This window comes from Nicotiana tabacum, chromosome 11 (assembly GCF_000715075.1).
Source record: "Nicotiana tabacum cultivar K326 chromosome 11, ASM71507v2, whole genome shotgun sequence".
NCBI classification, from domain to species: domain Eukaryota; kingdom Viridiplantae; phylum Streptophyta; class Magnoliopsida; order Solanales; family Solanaceae; genus Nicotiana; species Nicotiana tabacum.
Window position 1 is genome coordinate 57,019,360 of NC_134090.1, and position 23,151 is coordinate 57,042,510.

At 37.4% G+C, this 23,151-nt stretch overlaps 1 protein-coding gene across 1 annotated transcript; it reads left to right on the top strand.

Moving 5' to 3' along the window:
• Positions 1-15,302: 15,302 nt before the first annotated feature.
• Positions 15,303-16,636, top strand: LOC107780645 (protein SENSITIVE TO PROTON RHIZOTOXICITY 1-like). The gene has a single exon (XM_016601204.2). It carries the CDS (start codon positions 15,400-15,402, stop codon positions 16,528-16,530), a length of 1,131 nt encoding a protein of 376 aa, XP_016456690.2. The 5' UTR covers positions 15,303-15,399; the 3' UTR covers positions 16,531-16,636.
• Positions 16,637-23,151: the final 6,515 nt, after the last annotated feature.

The following is a 23,151-nucleotide window of genomic DNA, read 5'->3' on the forward strand; positions in this document are numbered from 1 at the left end:
AGGTGTTATTTTGAACTTGTCGAAATATTAACCCGTCGTCGTTCGATCGATCAAGGTCGAAATCTTCTTTTTGGCGAAGGCCCTTGGCCTTAAAGGGTGTTATTTCGAACTTGTCAAAATATTAACCTGTCGTCGTTCAATCAAGGTCGAACTCTTCTTATTGGCAAACGCACTTGGCCTTAAAGGGTGTTATTTCGAACTTTTCGAAATATTAACCCGTAGTCGTTCGATCAAGGTCGAACTCTTCTTTTTGGCGAATGCCCTTGGCCTTAAAGGTTGTTATTTCGAACTTGTCGAAATACTGTCCCGTTGACGTTCGATCAAGGTAGAACTCTTCTTTTTGGCGAAGGCCCTTGGCCTTAAAGAGTCTTATTTCGAACTTGTCAAAATATTAACCCATCATCGTTCGATCAAGGTCGAGCTCTTATTTTTGGCAAAGGCCCTTGGCCTTAAAGGGTATTATTTCGAACTTTTTGAAATATTAACATGTCGTCCTTCGATCAAGGTCGAACTCTTCTTTTTGGCGAAGGCCCTTAGCCAGAAAGGGTGTTATTTCGAACTTGTCGAAATACTGACCCGTCGGCGTTCGATCAAGGTCGAACTCTTCTTTTTGGCGAAGTCCCATGTCCTTAAAGGGTATTATTTCGATCTTGTCGAAATATTAGCCCGTGGTCATTCGATCAAGGTCTAAATATTCTTTTTGGTGAAGGCCCTTGGTCTTAAAGGGTGTTATTTCGAATTTGTCGAAATATTAACCCGTCGTCGTTCGATCAAGTACGAAAACTTCTTTTTGGAAAAGGCCCTAGGCCTTAAAGGGTGTTATTTCGAACTTATCGAAATATTATTCCATCGTAGTTTGATCAAGGTCGAACTCTTCTTTTTGGCAAAGGCCCTTAGCGTTAAAGGGTGTTATTTAGAACTTGTTGAAATATTAGACCGTCGTCGTTCGATCAAGGTCGAACTCTTCTTTTTGGCGAAGAGCCTTGGTCTTAAAGGGTGTTATTTCGAAATTGTAAAAATGTTAACCCATCGCCGTTCGATCAAGGTCGAACGCTTCTTTTTGGCGAAGGCCTTTGGCCTTAAAGGGTGTTAATTCTATCTTGTCAAAATACTGACCCGTCGTCATTCGATCAAGGTAGAACTTTTCTTTTTGGCGAAGGACCTTGGCCTTAAAGGGTGTTATTTCGAACTTATCGAAATATTAACCCGTCGTCGTTCGATCAAGGTCGAATTTTCTTTTTGGCGAAGGCCCTTTGCCATAAAAGGTGTTATTTCGAACTTGTCGAAATATTAGCCCGTCGTAGTTCGATCAAGGTCGAACTCTTCTTTTTGGCGAAGCCCCTTACCCTTAAAGGGTGTTACTTCAAACTTGTCGAAATATTAGACCGTCGTCGTTCGATCAAGGTTGAACTCTTCCTTTTAGCAAAGGGCCTTGGTCTTAAAGGGTATTATTTCAAAGTTGATGAAATATTAACCCATAGTCGTTCGATCAAGGTCAAACGCTTGTTTTTGGCGAAGGCCCTTGGCCTTAAAGGGTGTTATTTCGAACTTGTCGAAATACTGACCCGTTGTAGTTCGATAAAGGTCTAACTCTTCTTTTTGGTGAAGGCCCTTGGACTTAAAGGGTGTTATTTTGAACTTGCCGAAATATTAACCCGTCATCGTTCGATCGATCTAGGTCGAACTCTTCTTTTTGGCGGAGGCCCTTGGCCTTAAAGGATGTTATTTCGAACTTGAAATATTAACCCGTCGTCATTTGATCAAGGTCGAACTCTTCCTTTTGGCGAAGGCCCTTGGCCTTAAAGGGTGTTATTTCAAACTTTTCGAAATATTAACAAGTTGTCGTTCGATCAAGGTCGAACTCTTATTTTTGGCGAAGGCCCTTGGCCTTAAAGGGTATTATTTCGAACTCTTCAAAATACTGACCCGACGTCGTTCGATCAAGGTCGAACTCTTCTTTTTGGCAAAGGCCCTTGGCCTTAAAGGGTGTTATTTCAAACTTGTCGAAATATTAACCCGTTGTTGTTCGATCAAGGTCGAACTCTTCTTTTTGGAAAACGTCCTTGGCCTTAAAGGGTGTTATTTCGAACTTTTTGAAATATTAAACCATCGTCCTTCGATCAAGGTTGAACTCTTCTAAATAGCGAAGGCCCTAAGCCTTAAAGAGTGTTGTTTCGAACTTGTCGAAATACTGACCCGTCATCGTTCGATCAAGGTCGAACTCTTCTTTTTGGCGAAGGCCCTTGGCCTTAAAGGGTGTTATTTCGAACTTGTCAAAATATTAGCTCGTCGTCGTTCGATCAAGGTCGAACTCTTTTTTTTGGCGAAGGCCCTTGGCCTTAAAGGGTGTTATTTCGAACTTCTAAAAATATTAGCCCGTCGTCGTTCGATCAAGGTATAACTCTTCTTTTTGGCGAAGGCCCTTGGCCTTAAAGGGTGTTATCTCGAACTTGTCAAAATATTAATCCGTCGTCATTTGATCAATGTCGAAATCTTCTTTTTTGCGAAGGCCCTTGGCCTTTAAGGGTGTAATTTCGAACTTGTCGAAATATTAACCCGTCGTCATCCGATCATGGTCGAAATCTTCTTTTTTGCTAAGGCCCTTGGCCTTAAATGGTGTTATTTTGAACTTGTCGAAATACTGACCCGTCGTCGTTCGATCAAGGTGGAACTCTTCTTTTTGGCGAAGGCCATTGGCCATAAAGGGTGTAATTTCGAACTTATCGAAATATTATCCCGTCGTAGATCGATCAAGGTAGAACTCTTCTTTTTGGCAAACACCCTTAGCCTTTAAGGGTGTTATTTCGAAATTGTCAAAATATTAATGTGTCTCCGTTCGATCAAGGTCGAACTCTTCTTTTTGACAAAGGCCCTTGGCCTTAAATGGTGTTTTTTCGAACTTTTTGAAATATTAACCTATCGTCCTTCGATCAAGGTCAAACTCTTCTTTTTGGCGAAGGCCCTTGGCCTTAAAGGGTGTTATTTCGAACTTGTCGAAATACTGACCAGTCGTCGTTCGATCAAGGTCGAACAATTCTTTTTGGTAAAGTCCCTTGGCCTTAAAGGGTGTTATTTCGAACTTGTCGAAATATTAGCCCGCCATCGTTCGATCAAGGTCGAACTCTTTTTTTTGGCGAAAGCCCTTGGCCTTAAAGGGTGCTATTTTGAACTTGTCAAAATATTAGCCCGGCATCGTTCTATCAAGGTAAAACTCTTCTTTTTGGCGAAGGCCCTTGGCCTTTAAGGGTGTTATCTCGATCTTGTCGAAATATTAACCCATCGTCATTCAATCAAGGTTGATATCTTCTTTTTGGCGAAGGCCCTTGGCCTTAAAGGGTGTTATTTCAATCTTGTCGAAGTATTAGCCCGTTGTCGTTCGATCAAGGTCGAACACTTCTTTTTGGCTAACGCTCTTGGCCATATAGGGAGTTATTTCGAACTTGTCGAAATGCTGAACCGTCATCGTTCGATCAAGGTCGAACTCTTCTTTATGGCGAAAGCCATTGACTTAAAGGGTGTTATTTCGAAATTGTCAAAATATTAACCCGTCGTCGTTCGATCAAAGTCGAACTCTTCTTTTTGGCGAAGGCTAATAGCCTTAGAGGGTGTTATTTCGAACTTGTCAAAATACTGACCCATCGTCGTTTGATCAAGGTCTAACTCTTCTTTTTGGCAAAGGTCATTGGCCTTAAAGGGTGTTATTTCGAACTTGTCTAAATATTAGCCCTTCGTCGTTCGATCATGGTAAAACTTTTCTTTTTGGCGAAGGTCTTTGGCCTTAAAGGGTGTTGTTTCGAACTTGTCAAAATACTGACCCGTCGTCGTTCGATCAAGGTCGAACTCTTCTTTTTGTCGAAGGCCCTTGACCTTAAAGGGTGTTATTTCGAACTTGTCGAAATATTAGCCCGCCATCGTTCGATCAAGGTAAAACTCTTCTTTTTGGCGAAGGCCCTTGGTCTTAAAGGGTGTTATTTCGAACTTCTAAAAATATTAGCCCGTCGTTGTTTGATCAAGTTATAACTCTTATTTTTGGCGAAGGCCCTTGTCCTTAAAGGGTGTTATCTCGAACTTGTCGAAACACTGACCCATCGTCGTTCGATCAAGGTCGAACTCTTCTTTTTGGCGAAGGCCCTTGGCCTTAAAGTGTGTTATTTCGAACTTGTCGAAATACTGACCAGTCGTCGTTCGATCAAGGTCGAACATTTCTTTTTGGTGAAGGCCCTTAGCCTTAAAGGGTGTTATTTTGAACTTGTCGAAATATTAGCCCACCATCGTTCGATCAAGGTCGAACTCTTCTTTTTAGCGAAGGCCCTTGGCCTTAAAGGGTGTTATTTTGAACTTGTCAAAATATTATCCCGTCGTCGTTCTATCAAGGTAAAACTCTTCTTTTTGGCGAAGGCCCTTGGCCTTAAAGGGTGTTATCTCGAACTTGTCGAAATATTAACCTGTCGTTGGTCGATCAAGGTTGATATCTTCTTTTTGGCGAAGGCCCTTGTCCTTAAAATGTGTTATTTCGAACTTGTCCAAATATTAGCCCGTCGTCGTTCGATCAAGGTTGAACTCTTCTTTTTGGCTAACGCTCTTGGCCGTAAAGGGAGTTATTTCGAACCTGTCGAAATATGAACCGTCATCGTTCGATCAAGGTCGAACTCTTCTTTTAGGCGAAAGCCATTGGCTTAAAGGGTGTTATTTCGAAATTGTCAAAATATTAACCCGTGTCATTCGATCAAGGTCGAACTCTTCTTTTTGGCGAAGGCCCATAGCCTTAGAGGGTGTTATTTCGAACTTGTCGAAATTCTGACCCATCGTCGTTCAATCAAGGTCGAACTCTTCCTTTTGGCAAAGGCCCTTGGCCTTAAAGGGTGTTATTTCAAACTTTTCGAAATATTAACCCGATGTCGTTCGATCAAGGTCGAACTCTTATTTTTGGCGAAGGCCCTTGGCCTTAAAGGGTATTATTTCGAACTTTTCAAAATACTGACCTGTCATCATTCGATCAAGGTCGTAATCTTCTTTTTGGCGAAGGCCCTAGGCCATAAAGGGTGTTATATCAAACTTGTCGAAATATTAGCCCGTCATAGTTCGATCAAGGTCGAACTATACTTTTTGGCGAAGGCCCTTAGCCTTAAAGGGTGTTATTTCAAACTTGTCGAAATATTAGACCGTCGTCGTTCGATCAAGGTCTAACTCATCTTTTTAGGGAAAGGCCTTGGTCTTAAATGGTATTATTTCGAACTTGACAAAATATTAACCCGTCGTCGTTCGATCAAGGTCTAACTCTTCTTTTTGGTGAAGAACCTTGGACTTAAAGGGTGTTATTTTGAACTTGCCGAAATATTAACTCGTCATCGTTCGATTGATCTAGGTCGAACTTTTCTTTTTGGCGAAGGCCCTTGGCCTTAAAGGATGTTATTTCGGACTTGAAATATTAACTCGTCGTCGATCGATCAAGGTCGAACTCTTCCTTTTGGCAAAGGCCCTTGGCCTTAAAGAGTGTTATTTCAAACTTTTCGAAATATTAACCCGATGTCGTTCGATCAAGGTCGAACTCTTCTTTTTGGCGAAGGCCCATAGCCTTAGAGGGTGTTATTTGGAACTTGTCAAAATATTATCCCATCATTGTTCGATAAAGGTCGAACTCTTCTTTTTGGCGAAATTCTTTGGCCTTAAAGGGTGTTATTTAGAACTTGTCGAAATACTGACCCGTCATCGTTCGATCAAGGTGGAACTCTTCTTTTTGGCGAAGTCCCTTGGCCTTAAAATGTGTTATTTCGAACTTGCCGAAATATTAACTCGTCGTCGTTCAATCAAGGTCGAACTCTTCTTTATGGTGAAGGCCTTTGGCCTTAAAGTGTGTTATTTCGAACATGTCGAAATACTGACCAGTCGTCGTTCGATCAAGGTCGAACTTTTCTTTTTGGTGAAGGCCCTTCGCCTTAAAGGGTGTTATTTCGAACTTGTCGAAATATTATCCCGCCATCGTTCGATCAAGGTCGAACTCTTCTTTTTGGCGAAGGCCCTTGGCCTTAAAGGGTGTTATTTTGAACTTGTCAAAATATTAGCCCGTCGTCGTTCTATCAAGGAAAAACTCTTCTTTTTGGCGAAGGCCCTTGACCTTAAAGGGTGTTATCTCGAACTTATCGAAATATTAACCCGTCGTTGTTCGATCAAGGTTGATATCTTCTTTTTGGCGAAGGCCCTTGGCCTTAAAGGGTGTTATTTCGAACTTGTCCAAATATTAGCCCGTCTTCGTTCGATCAAGGTCAAACTCTTCTTTTTGGCTAACGCTCTTGGCCGTAAAGGGAGTTATTTCGAACCTGTCAAAATATGAACCGTCATCGTTCGATCAAGGTCGAACTCTTCTTTTAGGCGAAAGCCATTGGCTTAAACGGTGTTATTTCAAAATTGTCAAAATATTAACCCGTCTCGTTCGATCAAGGTCGAACTCTTATTTTTGGCGAAGTCCCTTGGCCATAGAGGGTGTTATTTCGAACTTGTCGAAATACTGACCTATCTTCGTTCGATCAAGGTCGTAATCTTCTTTTTGGCGAAGTCCCTAGGCCATAAAGGGTGTTATATCAAACTTGTCGAAATATTAGCCCGTCGTAGTTCGATCAAGGTCGAACTCTACTTTTTGGCGAAGGCCCTTAGCCTTAAAGGGTGTTATTTCAAACTTGTCGAAATATTAGACCGTCATCGTTCGATCAAGGTCTAACTCATCTTTTTAGGGAAGGGCCTTGGTCTTAAATGGTATTATTTCAAACTTGACAAAATATTAACCCGTCGTCGTTCGATCAAGGTCTAACTCTTCTTTTTGGTGAAGGACCTTGGACTTAAAGGGTATTATTTTGAACTTTCCAAAATATTAACTCGTCATCGTTCGATCGATCTAGGTCGAACTTTTCTTTTTGGCGAAGGCCCTTGGCCTTAAAGGATGTTATTTTGAACTTGAAATATTAACTCGTCGTCGATCAATCAAGGTCGAACAATTCCTTTTGGCGAAGGCCCTTGGCCTTAAAGGGTATTATTTCAAACTTTTCGAAATATTAACCCGATGTCGTTCGATCAAGGTCGAACTCTTCTTTTTGGCGAAGGCCCATAACCTTAGAGGGTGTTATTTCGAACATGTCGATATACTGACCCATCGTCGTTCGATCAATGTCGAATTCTTCCTTTTGGCGAAGGCTCGTGGCCTTAAAGGGTGTTATTTTTAACTTGTCGAAATATTAACCTGTCGTCGTTTGATCAAGGTCAAACTGTTCTTTTTGGCGTAGGCTCTTGGCCTTAAAGTGTGTTATTTCGAACTTTTCAAAATGTTAACTTGTTGTCGTTAGATCAAGGTCGAACTCTTCTTTTTGGCGAAGGCCCTTGGCCTTGAAGGGTGTTATTTCGAACTTGTCAAATTACTGATCCGTCATCGTTCGATCAAGGTCGAACTCTTCTTTTTGGTGAAGGCCCTTGGCCTTAAAGGGTGTAATTTCAAGCTTGTTGAAATATTAGCCCGTCGTTGTTCGATCAAGGTAAAACTCTTCTTTTTGGCGAAGGCCCTTGGCCTTAAAGGGTGTTATTTCAAACTTATCAAAATATTAACCCGTCGTCGTTCGATCAAGGTCAAAATCTTCTTTTTGGCGAAGGCCCTAGGCCTTAAAGGGTGTTATTTCAAACTTGTCGAAATACTTACCTGTCGTCATTCGATCAAGGTCGAACTCTTCTTTTTGGCGAAGCCCATTGGCCTTAAAGGGTGTTATTTCGAACTTTTCAAAATATTAGCCTGTCGTCATTCGATCAAGGTCGAACACTTCTTTTTGGCAAAGGCCCTTGGCCTTAAAGGGTGTTATTTCAAACTTGTCGAAATATTAACCTGTCATCGTTCGATCAAGGTCTAAATCTTCTTTTTGGCGATTGGCCTTAAAGGGTGTTATTTCGAACTTGTCGAAATATTATCCCATCGTCGTTCGATCATGTTCGAACTCTTCTTTTTGGTGATAGCCCTTGGCCATAAAGGGTGTTATTTTAAACTTGTCGAAATACTGACCCGTCATCGTTCGATCAAGGCGGAACTCTTCTTTTTGGCGAAGGCCCTTGGCCTTAAAGTGTGTTATTTCGAACTTGTCGAAATATTAACTCATCGTCGTTCGATCAAGGTCGAACTCTTCTTTTTGGCGAAGGCCCCTGGCCTTAAAGGGTATTATTTTGAACTTGTCAAAATATTATCTCGTCGTTGTTCGATCAAGGTCGAACTCTTCTTTTTGGCGAAGTTCCTTGGCCTTAAAGGGTGTTATTTTGAACTTGTCGAAATACTGACCTGTCATCGTTCGATCAAGGCGGAACTCTTCTTTTTGGCGAAGGCCCTTGGCCTTAAAGTGTGTTATTTCAAACTTGTCGAAATATTAACTCGTCGTCATTCGATCAAGGTCAAACTCTTCTTTTTGGTGAAGGCCCCTAGCCTTAAAGGGTATTATTTCGAACTTTTCAAAATATTAGCCAATCGTTGTTCGATCAAGGTCGAACTCTTATTTTTGGCGAAGTTCCTTGGCCTTAAAGGGTGTTATTTCGAACTTGTCGAAATACTGACCCGTCATCGTTCGATCAAGGTCGAACTCTTCTTTTTGGCGAAGGTCCTTGGCCTTAATGGGTGTTATTTCGAACTTGTCGAAATACTAACCCGTCGTCATTCGATCAAGGTCGATCTCTTCTTTTTGGCGAAGGCCCTTGGCCTTAAAGGGTGTTATTTCGAACTTGTCGAAATACTGACCCGTCGTCGTTCGATGAATGTCGAACTCTTCTTTTTGGCAAAGGCTCTTGGCCTTAAAGGGTATTATTTCGAACTTGTCGATACATTTACCCGTCGACAATCCCAGTTTTGGAGAATCGGGCATCCTCTGGGGGAGTCGCGGTTCGCTTGATATTGTTTGCATCAGAGAGTGTAATGTCGGAGAGTATGAAACGTTGTTGTTTCGCTTATGTTCGTTTTGTGCACACATTGGAGTTTCCTTGTCTGATTCCTGCTTTTCGGTTTGGAGATGTTATCGGTGGGCAATATTTCGGTTGTCTTGTAGTAGTTTTTCATTCTCTAATTGAGATGTTTCTTTGCTCGCTCGCCCGCGTGGAACTTGTGTTCCTGCTTGAGCAAAGAGCAGAAGGTGAGTCAAAATGATACTTTCCTTACCCCCATCCGATGAATCGGTGAATGAGAGTAGGTTTGTAACGTTGCTCGTTTTATCTAGCATTTCGACGGTTGATGGGGCGATGATTTCTAAATTTGGTGACTGTATTCAGCTCTCTTTCCTCTTCTATGATGCACCTTTGCCCTGCTTGGGTTGGGCTTTGCCTTAGCGCTCTTTTTGGTGGGTAATCGTGTTTTTTATCTTTGATCTGGACGAGACTAGGAAATTTCACTAAAAAATCCCCACAGACGACGCCAAATTATTTTACTCAAAAGATATTGGAATCTTTTTGAATAAATCAATTAAAGAAAATGAAGGGGTAAATCTTAGTCAATTATAATAAATTCCAGTTCAATAAACTAATTGGAAAAATAATACATAAGATGAGATAGAGGTAACCAATCTTATTGAAACTTTCTGTTGTGGCTCCCAATGGAGGAGACCATTTTACATATTTTCTTGGAGAATGTTTCGCTCTTCTTTTCATTATGAAGATTACAAAAGAGAGAACTAGGGAGAGAAAAAGAAGTAAAAAACCGCCCCCCTTACCGAAGGTTTTCCCCTACTATATATAATCATGGGACATTTGCTATGTACTTGGTCTGACACTCTTTCACACTATGTCTACCTTGATCGTCCCCTGAACGTTGTTTCTTCTGACTAGATGGATATTGTGAGTGCGGGATATGGAGTAGACCATGTCGTCTTTCGCTGCCTTGCTGCTTGGACGGGATGTTGGTCAGCTTGACTACAGCGGTCAGATTTTGATTAATACATCTAGTAAGTTATATATATACTAGTTTCTATATACATGCGTTGCACGTAATTATCTCGTATTAATCACTAAAGGGCATGTAAAATCCAAAATTATCATGTATATAACATATATAAAAGTAAACTCAAATAATAAGAAAAATGAGGCATAGTTCCTTCAATTGAAAGATGTTTAAAATCAAACAATGCTTTTGAAGAATTGGAATCAACAATTAGGAAGTAAACAACTAAATAAGCCTAGAAGATGATTTAGAACAAATTAATGAACTTTTTCGAAGATACGTACCGATATGTGAAAGTATATATGAATTAAATATCAAGTACCTGTATCACCATTGAAAAGCAGTTTAATGAGAAAATAAATAGACAAAAAACCAACATCTCAAAGTGAGTATAATAAAATATTCCTTTGCAAATTCATTTTATCAGCTATATAAATAAAAGTTGTCAAAAAGTTCAAAATAAGTTGGTTTCTTTTCCTATTCATTGCCTTAAAAAACAAATTGTACGGCCTTTACCCTACTTCTATTTTTAATAAACATAAGGTTTTGAAATATTCGAAAAAAAGAATAGAAAATCATGGTTCACGGTAAACCTAGGAGTCTTCTCTTATCATGCTACTTCATTCTACTATTTCTTTTCTCCAAAATTCTTTTCTAAAAGTATCATCAATTCTTATAAGAACTCAATTTTTTTACTATTTGAATCGTTATTTCCTACTGGTTCTACAATTCTATTTGCATAATAACACTTTAAAGTGCCTCTTACCCTAATTTAACTATAAATTTATATAATTTATAATTATCATCTAACTTTCACTAATGAGATATTAAATATCTCTAATTGAGCAGCATGACAAATATACTCCAAGAACTCATCAAGCTAATCCCTTTACCAATTCCACATGGACAAGAATAGTACTTCAATATATATCATGGACCTTGAGAATTTTAGTTTTTAGTTATCATTGAAGTTAATGCATTTTCTCATTTGTCTTCTCTCTTTCTTGCCAAAATTCTGGATATTTAGGTTGGTTAAATAATTTTTTAAAGAGATAATTTCATGTTGATTAACTTATACTCAAAATTAAAGGGAATAGATAGATATAGATAACTTTATAAGTATACAAATTTATAATGAGGGAAGGGGAAAAGGAATTAGTGTTTCCTTCTTTTAAACATCCATCAGATTATTTTTTTTATGCTTAAAATCTATTAATTTTATGTACATGCAAATTTAATATCCCATTAATAAAGAATTAGGAGAAATCTTAAATATTCAATTACTTTGATGCCCCAAAAAGAACCACAAGAACCATCCGCTATTTGTTTTTTTTTTTTTTTTTTGCGGATATTTTTTAACTTTATGGTTAATTGGTTATAGCTTTTACTCTTTCAGAAAGAAATATGTATATCAATTAAATATGATTTATAACAAAAAAGAAAAAAATTCACCTAATATCTATTTACAAAATCACATATGTATTTTTTATTTAATTATGAATCACGTCTAGTGATATTAATACTTATATATTAACTATGCAAAGAATATTAGATTGTTTGCATTAACATATATATACTTCTAGCATGACAAAATAAAATAATTTTTATAATGCATATACGCTAAAAATCATCTTATCTTGGTAAGAAAAATATCGTTGATGGCTCTGGCTGTTATACAACCAGCAATAGTTGCCATAAGATCTTTCTAATATTTTTGTAGTGCCAATAGTTTCATTTGACTCTACCTTCAGCTTTTCATCATCCATGAAAGAAATATATTTCTTGCGATTATTATTATACTTGAAAATTTAGCTTATGCGTTGAAATGTTTCTGCAGCATGAAATATTCCATACTTCATATTTATAAGAGAAGAAAATTGGAATTGTAAGTCTGTGCAAAGTCATGATTCTATTGCACAATGTTAAATTGTCCCAGTGGATAATACATTTAATAGTTGACTTCAAAATCCTAAATATTAGATCAATCCCTAAATAGTATATTTTAATATTCTTGAAATAAAAATAAGCAAATTGAATTCCAATAATTAGGTATTTATTTATGGGATAGCTTAGTAGATTCACACGTCAAGGAGATTTAGATTTGTGTCTAACTTCCTCCAAGAAGATTGTGTATGGAAGATATTTACTTGTTCTAAATGAAATATTTTTAAATTTTTTTTCTAAAAGTAAATAGGGATCAAATAGGAATTTTTAAGGTGTATCCTAAAAGTAATAAGATTACTGGACTAAAGATATTTACTTAATTAATTTTATATGAATTAGACATCACGAAAGTAATTATACTAACAGGATTCCTAAAGGTAATCATGTATGTCCTAACGTGTAGTATTATATCCTAAAACTAATAGGATTATAAAGCTAATATCTAGAAATCCGGTTATGTCCTTTTATTATGAGTTATTATGCTTAATCTTATAAGGTTATTTTTGTAAACCGATATTGTATTCATGCTTATATATATATATATATATATATATATATATATATATAAAAGCATGAATACAATGTCGGTTTACCAAAATAACCTTATATCAAGTCAAAATATATATATGCACCATAATTTAGAGCTATATAAAAAATTATAGCCAAAATAATTAATTTCAAACTATGTATTTTTATAACTTTTTAGATGCCTTGACTATTTATTTCAGTTGTATAACTCTTTATTATCAAGTCAAATTCAAAAAAAAAAAGATAAACTAAAACTTTATTATTTTTAGCCAAAAAAAAAAATTAGCCTAAATAATATAGTTCTATTCAAGTTTTATCATAAATTGTATTCGAAAAATATATTTTATTTTTTAAAAAATGTCACATATACAAAAAAATACACGTGACAAACGAGTGCACCCACACTTTTTACCACATCAACGTTCAGTAAAGTAATGGCTTCCAAAAAGTAAAGTTGAGAAAGTAATTAAGACCACGAATAATTTAATATTGTAATTAATAATCTTTGTCAAATTTAAGGGGTGGTAAGGTATTTTGGCTGGTAATAATGCAGGGAAAGTTGTTGGGTTCCTTGATCCAAAGCCCGGAGTAGGGTCTCGTTCCTCAATCTCGATGCCGTCGGAAGGCGACAAGTAAAGCTCTCGTAAGTGCATCCATCAATAATACTAACCAAAAATGATTTATTATAAGTCCACTCCCAACATGATGGGGCCTACAGAATCCTTACCTCTCCGTAGAGTTTGACTAAATACTAAACTTAAATATAAAATATCTATTATTTAAAATAATGTATAGGTACTTATTTGATTATAAATTAATTTATTAAGAATAAAATAACAAATTTAAATTAATTTATTTTTAAATATAAAGATTGTTATTCTCTTTGGGATGAACTAAAAAATGATTCATCATATATTCAAACGACAGGAGTATATAATAAGAATACAACAAACTAAATTTTGTTGAGGCCCATTATATAAATTCTTACTTATCAGTTACTTTATTTTAACCTTTTCATACCATTATTATATAAATAATAATACTTATTAAGAATATAAAATTAAACGATGGACTGCCACCACTGGCCGGTGGCTCAATTATCTGACTTTGCCACCACTAACTACGAGGACAGCTGTTGCATTGCAAGAATTTCTCCCGTAAGTTGATTAAAAACGGCATTTTCTTTTGTTAACTACTATTCTTTTGTTTCATTTTATGTGCTATTTTTTTAATTTACTAAAAATAATAAATTTTTATATTTAAAAATATATTAATGTTAAAGTTTTAGTTTAATAGAGAAATATCATTTCATATTAAAAAACCAAAAGTTGTAGACGTTTTTCTTTCATTATTAAATGTTTAATCAACACCGTCATAGAGAAAAGGAAAATATTCGACAAGAAAAGACATAAAATTTCGAAGTAAATATAGGTTCATATGAAAGTATAGATATCGAGCGTCGTATATCCGCAGTTGAAAATTATTGTTTACAAATATTAAAGGATGCAGTTTTTACTTTCTACTAATGCCAATTTCTTTTCGAGAAATATAAAAGCTTACCCGAAAGTGCCAAGAAAGTGACGGGCCGGATGAAATGGAGGCTTGCATCTAGAGTTTGTGTGACAAGAAAGTGCCACCGATTCTTAAAGGTAAATTTTATAAAGTTGTGGTTAGACCGGCCATATTGTTTGGGGCAGAGTATTGGCCGGTTAAGAATTCCCTTATCCAGAGGATGAAGGTAGCAGAGATGCGGATGCTGAGGTGGATGTGCAGACACACTTGAATAGACAAGATTAGGAATGAAGATATTCGGAAGAAGGTGGGCGTGACTCCTGTGGATGACAAGATGCGGGAAGTGAGACTCAGATGGTTCGGGCACGTGCGGAAGAGAAGCCTTGATGCTCCGATGAGGAGATGTGAGCGGTTGGCGGTAGTGGGTACGAGAAGAGGTAGAGGGAGGCCTAAGAAGTATTGGGGAGAGGTGATCAGGCAGGACATGGTACGACTGCAGATTTCTGAGGACATAACCCTTGATAAGAAGGTTTGGAGGTCAAGCATTAGGGTCATATGTTATGGGATAGTAGAGCTTTCCTTACTTCATACCGGGGGTGAGGCGGGGTTGGATTAGAGTTGATCTTAGATGGCTTGCAGATTATGTTGAATCCACACTATCTTTGTTGTTTATCTTAGCCTCGGGCCTTAGTTACTAGTTACTGTTATTGCATGTCATTTATCTTTTGATTGTTATGCTTCGTTACTATTACGGTTTCTACTGGAGTTACTAGTGAATTATCTTTTTTTGTTTTCTGAGCCGAGGGCAGCCTATCTGCCCTATCGGGGTAGGGGTAAGGTCTGCGTACACATTACCCTCCCCAGACCTCACTTTGTGAGATTTTACTGGGTAGTTGTTGTTGTATAAAAACTTACCCGAATACACTTATATTGGTGATTTAGGGAATTAACCAAGAAGTTCAAGAATAATTCATATAGTTATGTAACATAAACACAAAATTAGGTCTTTCATCAAGAAAAATTGTAAATACCAATAAGTAACTTCTTCGTGTGCTTAAGTATACCAATACACTAAAATTTTATTATGAAAAATATACTATAGACTATAAAAATATGAACGAAGTTATTCTTAATGATTAATGCCGCTCATATTATAATTCTACTATTCATTTTTAGTTGGAGACATAATTTCATTAGGAAAAGAAATACAAATGAGTGACGTTGACCCATCGTGTTATTGTCGTTTTTTAAGGATTACTCCGAAAAGAGAAGAAAAGAAAAAGTACTAATCTTGTCTATCTCAAAGTATCTTTTCGACACGTGTCCGTTCAAACGTGCGCGCTAATTTTTCAATCGCGACGACGCCACTAAAATATTAAAATCCCACTTTCATTTCCACCGTAAAATCGAAAAAAGAACCCCTATCATTATCTTCCATATACCTACAGCTCTCTCAATTTATTATTCACAACATGTCATTTTTCGGTGACTTACGTCATACTCCGGCCAAAACCAAGCCTCCTTTAACCACAATGTCCGCCGCACCTATGATCGGAGATGGTCCTAGGGCTCCACTTCTCAACCTCTCCGCCGTCCAAGCCCGAATGGATACCCTCCAGAAATTCCTCTCAGATTCGGTCAACTCCAATACTTTACTTGGTCAACACCAAATGAACATGGTCTCCGACGAAATCACCTACGCCATTCATCAGATTATCGTTAACGGCGCCGCCCTTCTCTCCTCCACCCAATCACCAAATAATTCGCCGCATCCGCCGGAACTGAAAATAAATCCAAAATCGAGTCACAAGCGAACGTTTTCAGAATTTGATCGGAGAGGTTCTGAAATGGATGTTTTAGAGGAAGAAGACGGCGGCGATTGGGAGATTATTGAGCTGGACGCGGTGGAGCTACTGGCGGAGCACATTCACTTCTGCGATTTTTGCGGAAAAGGATTCAAACGAGATGCGAATTTGCGGATGCATATGAGAGCTCACGGGAATCAGTACAAAACACCCGAAGCATTAGCAAAACCCGATAAATGCATTGAATCAAGTTCGAAGAATAGGAGGTTTTCGTGCCCGTTTGTTGGTTGTTGCCGGAACAAATCGCACAGCAAGTTTCGGCCGTTAAAATCGGCGATTTGCGTGAAGAATCACTTCAAGAGGAGTCACTGTCCGAAGATGTACTCGTGCACGCGCTGCAACAAGAAGAGTTTTTCGGTACTCGCGGATTTGAAAAGCCATTTGAAGCACTGTGGAGAGACGAAGTGGAAGTGTTCTTGTGGTACCAGTTTTTCTCGAAAGGACAAGTTGTTTGGTCACATGGCGTTGTTCGAAGGCCACATGCCGGCGATTGAACCGGAAGAGGAAGCAAAACCCCCGGCGGCGGCGGCTGTTGAGGATGACGTGGAAATGGATGTCAGTCGCGGGTCAGATAACGGGTTTTTGGATATCAGAACCGGGTCGGATAATGGGTTTTTGGATAGGTTAATGCTTGATGGGCTTGAATCTATTGACAGTTATTGCTTCCAAGATTTACTGGGATCTTCTTCTCCAAGTGGGTTAAATACAGTTCCAGATACTAATGAATGGTTCTCTTAGCTTTTTGTACTGCTATATGTATTTGTTGTTTCAGAGATTACAAAATTTTTATTCTTCGTTTTCAATGTAATAAAAGATATAACTGGTATTTTATTTTCCGTTTCAATTGCGGTAAATCTAGCAAGTTCCTTGTTGCCGAATCAAAATCACCATCGAGGGATGAGACGAAATGCATAAAATGCCTTCAAGTTGAATCGGAGGTCTATAATTTGAGCTTTCGGAATTAAATGCAAAGCGAATAGAATTAGTAGAATTAGTGAATAGACTATGTTAGATTAACTTAAAACTTGGCAAAATACATAAGTTGCCACCTGATCTATGGCCCAAATCCCCCTTACACACTTTTTGTGAACGATAATAATATTACACACGCAACCTTTCTAAAGTGTATCTAGTACACACCATATTTGACAGATGGCGCGCGCGTATTTTACACGTAAAAGAGGCGAGTGAATGCAAAACTTTTGGGTCTTAATCATTACTTAAACGCCATATGTCCAGCCTTTTTTACTTTTAAACTTTTTTTAGTCAATTCTTCCTTTTCTATTTTTAACTATTTCATCTCCAAATAATTTGGTCCCTTTTCCACACCCTACCACCCCACACGTTTTCCTCTTCCCCCGGCCACCCACTTTGTCTTCTCCATAGATTAAACTCTAAAACAAAACAATAATTGTAGAACTAGATCCAAGTTCTAAATTATTAGTCATCTCCTCCGAGATTTAACCCTTTCAGATCTGCTAATGAAATCAATGACTAGTTTCTCTATATTTTTTCATAATTTTATTTTCAGATCTGTTGATTCTTTCTTTGACTTCAATTTTTTTTTTAATTGAATGGGTTTGAAAAGGGGGTTTATAGTGTTTGTGGATTTTGCTCTAAAAATTAATGGCGATAGTGGTACTGTTATGACAATGATGATTTTAATAAAAAAAAACTTTTTTGTAGAAGAAGATGGGCATCTTTAGCTCTTATTCATCTCTAAGAGTCAAGCTCCATTGGCAATATTAAGAAAATGGGACACAGTGCTACTAACTATGGCGTTAATTGTGGAAAGATTGTGGAGAAGATGATTAAGTGGGTTGGGGCAGGGGGGCAAGGAATTACTAAAAGCGGGAAAGGGGGATCTTTTTTATTTATTTTTTCTTTTTTTAAAGAAGAAATTTTAATTATGGTATAAATTAGGTATTTTATTGTATTTTCTTTTTGTTTTGACACGTGACACGATATTATTGGTGCGTGAAATTACACATATTTTAAAAAACTGGTCAACAACAAGATGGTGTGTACTAGATACACTTTAGAAAGGTTGCGTGTGTAATATTATTATCGTCCACAAAAAATGTGTAAGGAGGATTTGGGCCATAGGTCAGGTGGCAACTTATGTATTTTGCCTAAAACTCTAAATACCTTGTGTCTATGTAGTCCATAATGTGGTTGAATATTTGGTAACAACTTCTTGTGACGGGAGAAAAGAACCCAAAAGAGAACAATTTTTTTAGAAAGATAGATGAGAAAGAATGTTTTGTGTTATTCCATCGTTTTCATTTTTTGTTTTGGTGAGAAAAGGGAATTTATTCACATATGAGTTGCCAAGTTGGATCTTACATCTCGTTGAATACATTGCACTAAAGCTGTAGGATTAAAGCGACTACACATATTAAAACCAAAGTAATGTTAAGTTGTTAACCCTTGAGGGGTATTTAGGAGATTGATTCTTCAGAACAAGAAATTTACCTTTTTTTTTCCTTTTTTTTCTTTGGTACAAAATCAAATGCATTTTTCTGTATGCGAAAACATTAATGCAAGTGCACTTAGGGGATTATATTTATCCAATGTTTGATTACGGATATTAGCTAATATGAATATAAGTATTAATATTTTTGTATTATTTATCTCACATTGAATGTGAGATTATAATCTGATTATAGTCCACGGATAACTTTGTTGCTAATCAAATGACTGTATTGGAAAAAATCGAGTTAATATATCGAATTAATTATGTGATGACATGTCATGATACATGGATCAGTAAAGAAATGACAGTTGGCGAAGAATAGTTGAAGAAGCACGAGCTTTAACAGATACGGGCAAAGATCCAAGAAAACCAGAAGGAATGGGTGCTCGAACCTCTTCATAATTTAAAAAAACATCGGAAGAATGAACCTAGATAGCAAAAGAGTATAGATACGTATTATCGGTAATTAATGAGCATTAATTACAAAAAACATTATAGAATCTGTACTGAACAGTTACGATTGTCAATTATAGCGTTACATTAAATGTCATTAGTTGTCTGTAATAACTCCACTATGGAAGGAAAGAAACGTATTACTTAGAAACAACTATAAAAGGTGAGGAATGAACATTTATAAGGACACAAAATACTATTGGAATATACTGATTTACTTTGCTTTTTATCCAGCTATTATTTACATCAATTAATCTTATTTCTATTTGATTATCAGTAACCCGAGTTCTTCTAAAAACAAGCTTTGACTGAAATTCTTATTTTTGGTTAAACAAATTGGTTCCGTTACAGGGAATCTGATAATCTATTACTTTCTAAATTAACCTTTTTTGTCAAATCAATCATGGCGAATGTCAATGACAACAATCAAGGAGACCGTCAGTTCTAGGAGAATCAGCAAGGCGATGGAACCCCGGTCTCTTCCCCACGAAATTCTCCTCGACAATCTCGAGAAGGAACACCTGATGGATCTCAATCAAATGCTAACGATCAGTTTGAAAACGATGAGGCTATTAACGAAGCTTTGAAAAAGTTAATTGCTCAACAAGTTAGCAATACTCTTGAGGCTTTCGCTAACCAATTGCCAGTTGCGCCGCCAACATCAACTCCAAACAACAACACCTTAGAAAATCCTCACTCAGGACTCGTTAATTCGGGCATTGGAGGAACTCCTAGCGAATCTCGTGATGGAGGGTCAGGTAATCCAATCAATTTTGATTTACCAAATTTAGTACTAACATTGCAGAAACAGCTCAAGGAGAAGAGCGATCGCATAGAGCAAATACCTGGGGTACCGCCTGTAGTCAAGGGAATAGATATGGACAAATACTCACAACAACCTTGGAAACCAAGTGCAGCTCCTCAACCAATTCCGAAGAAATTCAAAGATGTCTGATATTCCGAAATATGATGGAACAACTAATCTGCGGGATCACGTGACTGCATTTACAACTGGCGTAAAAGGCAACGACTTGACCAAGCAAGAAATTGAATTAGTATTGGTCAAAAAATTCGGAGAAACACTCAGTAAGGGATCATTAACATGGTATTCTTTTCTACCCAAAAATTCTATAGATTCTTTTGCTGAACTTTCAGATTCATTCATCAAATCACACTCGGGAGCTCAAAAAGTTGAGAAAAGAATGGAAGACATTTTCAAAATAAAGCAAGGAGATACAGAGCTACTCAGGAAATTCGTAGACACGTTCCAGCGTGAAAGGATGACGTTGCCACATGTACCAGATAACTGGGCAGCTATGGTGTTTGCCAGCAATCTAAATGAAAAAAGTTCAGAAGCCAAAAGAAGACTCAAGGAAAGTTTACGAGAATTTCCAGCTACAACTTGGAATGATGTTTACAATAGATATAGCACGAAGCTGCGGATAGAAGAAGATACCATCATTCAATCTTGAAGGGATGAAAAGGTAAGTTCAAGGTAAACTGAAACTGAAAAAATATCTGGTAAAATAGGTACGAGCCTTACATGGGACCAGCGGGAAGAGACTCACGTTCAAAACAGGAAAATCCAAAGTACGATCATAGATCAAGAGATAGGGAATCAGGTTCATTATCAAGGTTCGGAAAAGAACGAAACACACAAGAATTGCGTGATATTGACAGAAGCACGAAGGCAAAAATTGGAGGTTACAATTTTAATGTTAGCACATCCGAATTGGTGGCTGTTTTAAGAAATATGGGCGACAAGGTAGATGGTCAAGAGAAATTAGATCAAATCCGAACAAGCATAATCCTAATTTTTGGTGCGAGTTTCACCACGATCACGGTCACAAAATGACGGATTGTAGATTATTGCAAGGTGAAGTAGAACATTTATTGAAACAAGGATATTTGACTGAATTATTTAGTGAAAAGGGAAAGCAGGCATATATGAAAAATAGACATGAGCCTCCAAAACCCCCTTCACCAAAAAGAACGGTTAATGTCATAAGCGGGGAAGAAGAGATCTATGGTGTAACAGCAGCGAGGAAGGTGTCAAAAATAACGGTTACACACGGGAAGCGAGTTCGGCAAATTTTGGAAGAAGATAATATTACCTTCGATGATACAAACACAGATGGCGTGCTAACCCCACATAATGATGCACTGGTAATATCTTTACTTGTACATGACACTAACGTGAAACGAGTTTTGATTGATCTAGGTAGTTCTATAAATATCATTCTATTAAGAGTGGTAAATAAGATGCAAGCTGATGATAAGTTGATACCCAAGGCTCATACATTGTTCGGTTTTGACAACTCGAGCATCGTAACAAAAGGCGAGATAACACTCACCACATTCGCTGAAGGAGTAGTCAAAGACACCAATTTCAAGTGGTAGAAATGGATATGGCTTATAACATGATTCTTGGTAGACCATGGATTCATGAAATGGAAGTTGTTCCATCGACTTTGCATCAAGTTATTAAATTCCCTTCACAATGGGGAATACGGCAAATTCGTGGTGACCAACAAGCATCTAGAAGCATTAATTCCGTAGCAGATTCGAGCACAAAAAACGAAAAGAAATAGCAATCACAGAATCCAGTTGAGGATGCTGCAACACAAGCCTCAACTGAGCACGAGCGAATAGATGTAGACTCGAGGCCTGATACAATCTAAGAGCCAGAGGAAAATGAAAACATCAAAACAATGATTGAGAAATTGGAAGTTGTAGTACTATTTGCACCCTGGCCTGAAAGGAAAGTCTACATTGGGGCCAACCTAAGCCAATAAATGAAAGGTAAGTTGACTAAATTTTTGAAAACTAACGTGGATTATTTTGCCTGGTCCCATTATAATATGGCAGGAATACCTCCGGAAGTGATGACCCACAAGTTAAATGAAGATCCATCATACCCACCTGTCAAACAAAAGAAAAGAAAGCAACAATCTTTCAAAAATCAGGTGATTCAAGATGATGTACAAAAACTTCTAAGAATTGGGTCCATCCGCAAGGTAAAATATCCAAATTGGTTAGCTGATACTGTAGTAGTACCTAAAAAGAATGGTAAGTGGCGAGTTTGTGTAGACTATACTGACCTAAATAAAGCTTGTCCTAAAGATTCTTTTCCATTACCGCATATAGATCAACTAATTGATACTACTGCAGGATATGAATTGTTATGTTTTTTAGATGCATATTCAGGGTATAATCAGATAAAAATAGATCCTATAGATGAAGGAAAAACTTTATTTATAATAGATAGGGGGACTTACTGTTACAAAGTAATGTCATTCGGTCTCAAGAATACTGGAGCCACGTATCAAAGGTTGGTGACCAAAATGTTTCAATAACATCTAGGGAAAACCATGGAGGTCTATATAGATGATATGTTGGTCAAGTCACAACAAGCAGGGGATCATATCCAACACTTGTCTAATACATTTCAGATTCTTCGTAAACTTAACATGAAATTAAACCCTGAGAAATGTGCATTTGGAGTTTCGTCAGGTAAGTTCTTGGGATTTCTTGTTTCTAACCATGACATTGAAGTAAATCCCGCGCAGATTAAAGCTATTGAAGAAATTCCTGATACACTGACAAGTAAAAAAGAAGTACAAAGACTGACAGGAAGAATAGCAGCTTTGGGAAGATTTATTTCAAAATCATCAGAAAAATGCTTCAGGTTTTTTTCAGCCCTAGAAAAGCAGGATAAATTTGAATGGTCTGAAGAATGTCAACAAGCACTTAAAAATTTGAAAGTATATTTGTCAAATCCACCGTTGCTTGCAAAACCAAAAGATGGGGATAAACTACTCATCTACCTTGCTGTTTCAGAAGTAGTGGTAAGTGATGTGTTAGTTCGAGAAGACCAAGGTAAAAAGTCTCCGATTTATTATGTTAGCAAGTCATTATTAGATGCTGAAACTCGGTATCCTCATCTAGAAAAACTTGCACTTGCGTTAATTATGGTATCTAGGAAGTTCAGACCTTATTTTCAATGTCATCTCATCTCTATCGTAACCGCCTACCCCTTGCGTAATATATTGCATAAACAAGAGTTATCAGGTAGATTAGCCAAGTGGGCCATAGAACTAAGTGAATATGACATTACATATCAACCTAGAATTGCAATAAAATCACAGGTTTTAGCAGATTATATGGCAGATTTTAGTTAAGGGATACAACTAGAAGCAGAAAAAGAACTGCATGTATTTAACGAGTCTAATCCAGGAACTTAGACCTTATTTATTGATGGTTCATCGAATGTAAAAGGGTCAGGTTTAGGTATTATTTTGGTACCACCCACGAGAGAAACCATACGACAAGCAATAAACTGTCACCCTATTACTAACAATGAGGCAAAATATGAAGCTGTGATTGCAGGTTTAGAACTGGCACGAGAGGTTGGCATAGAACAGGTCGTA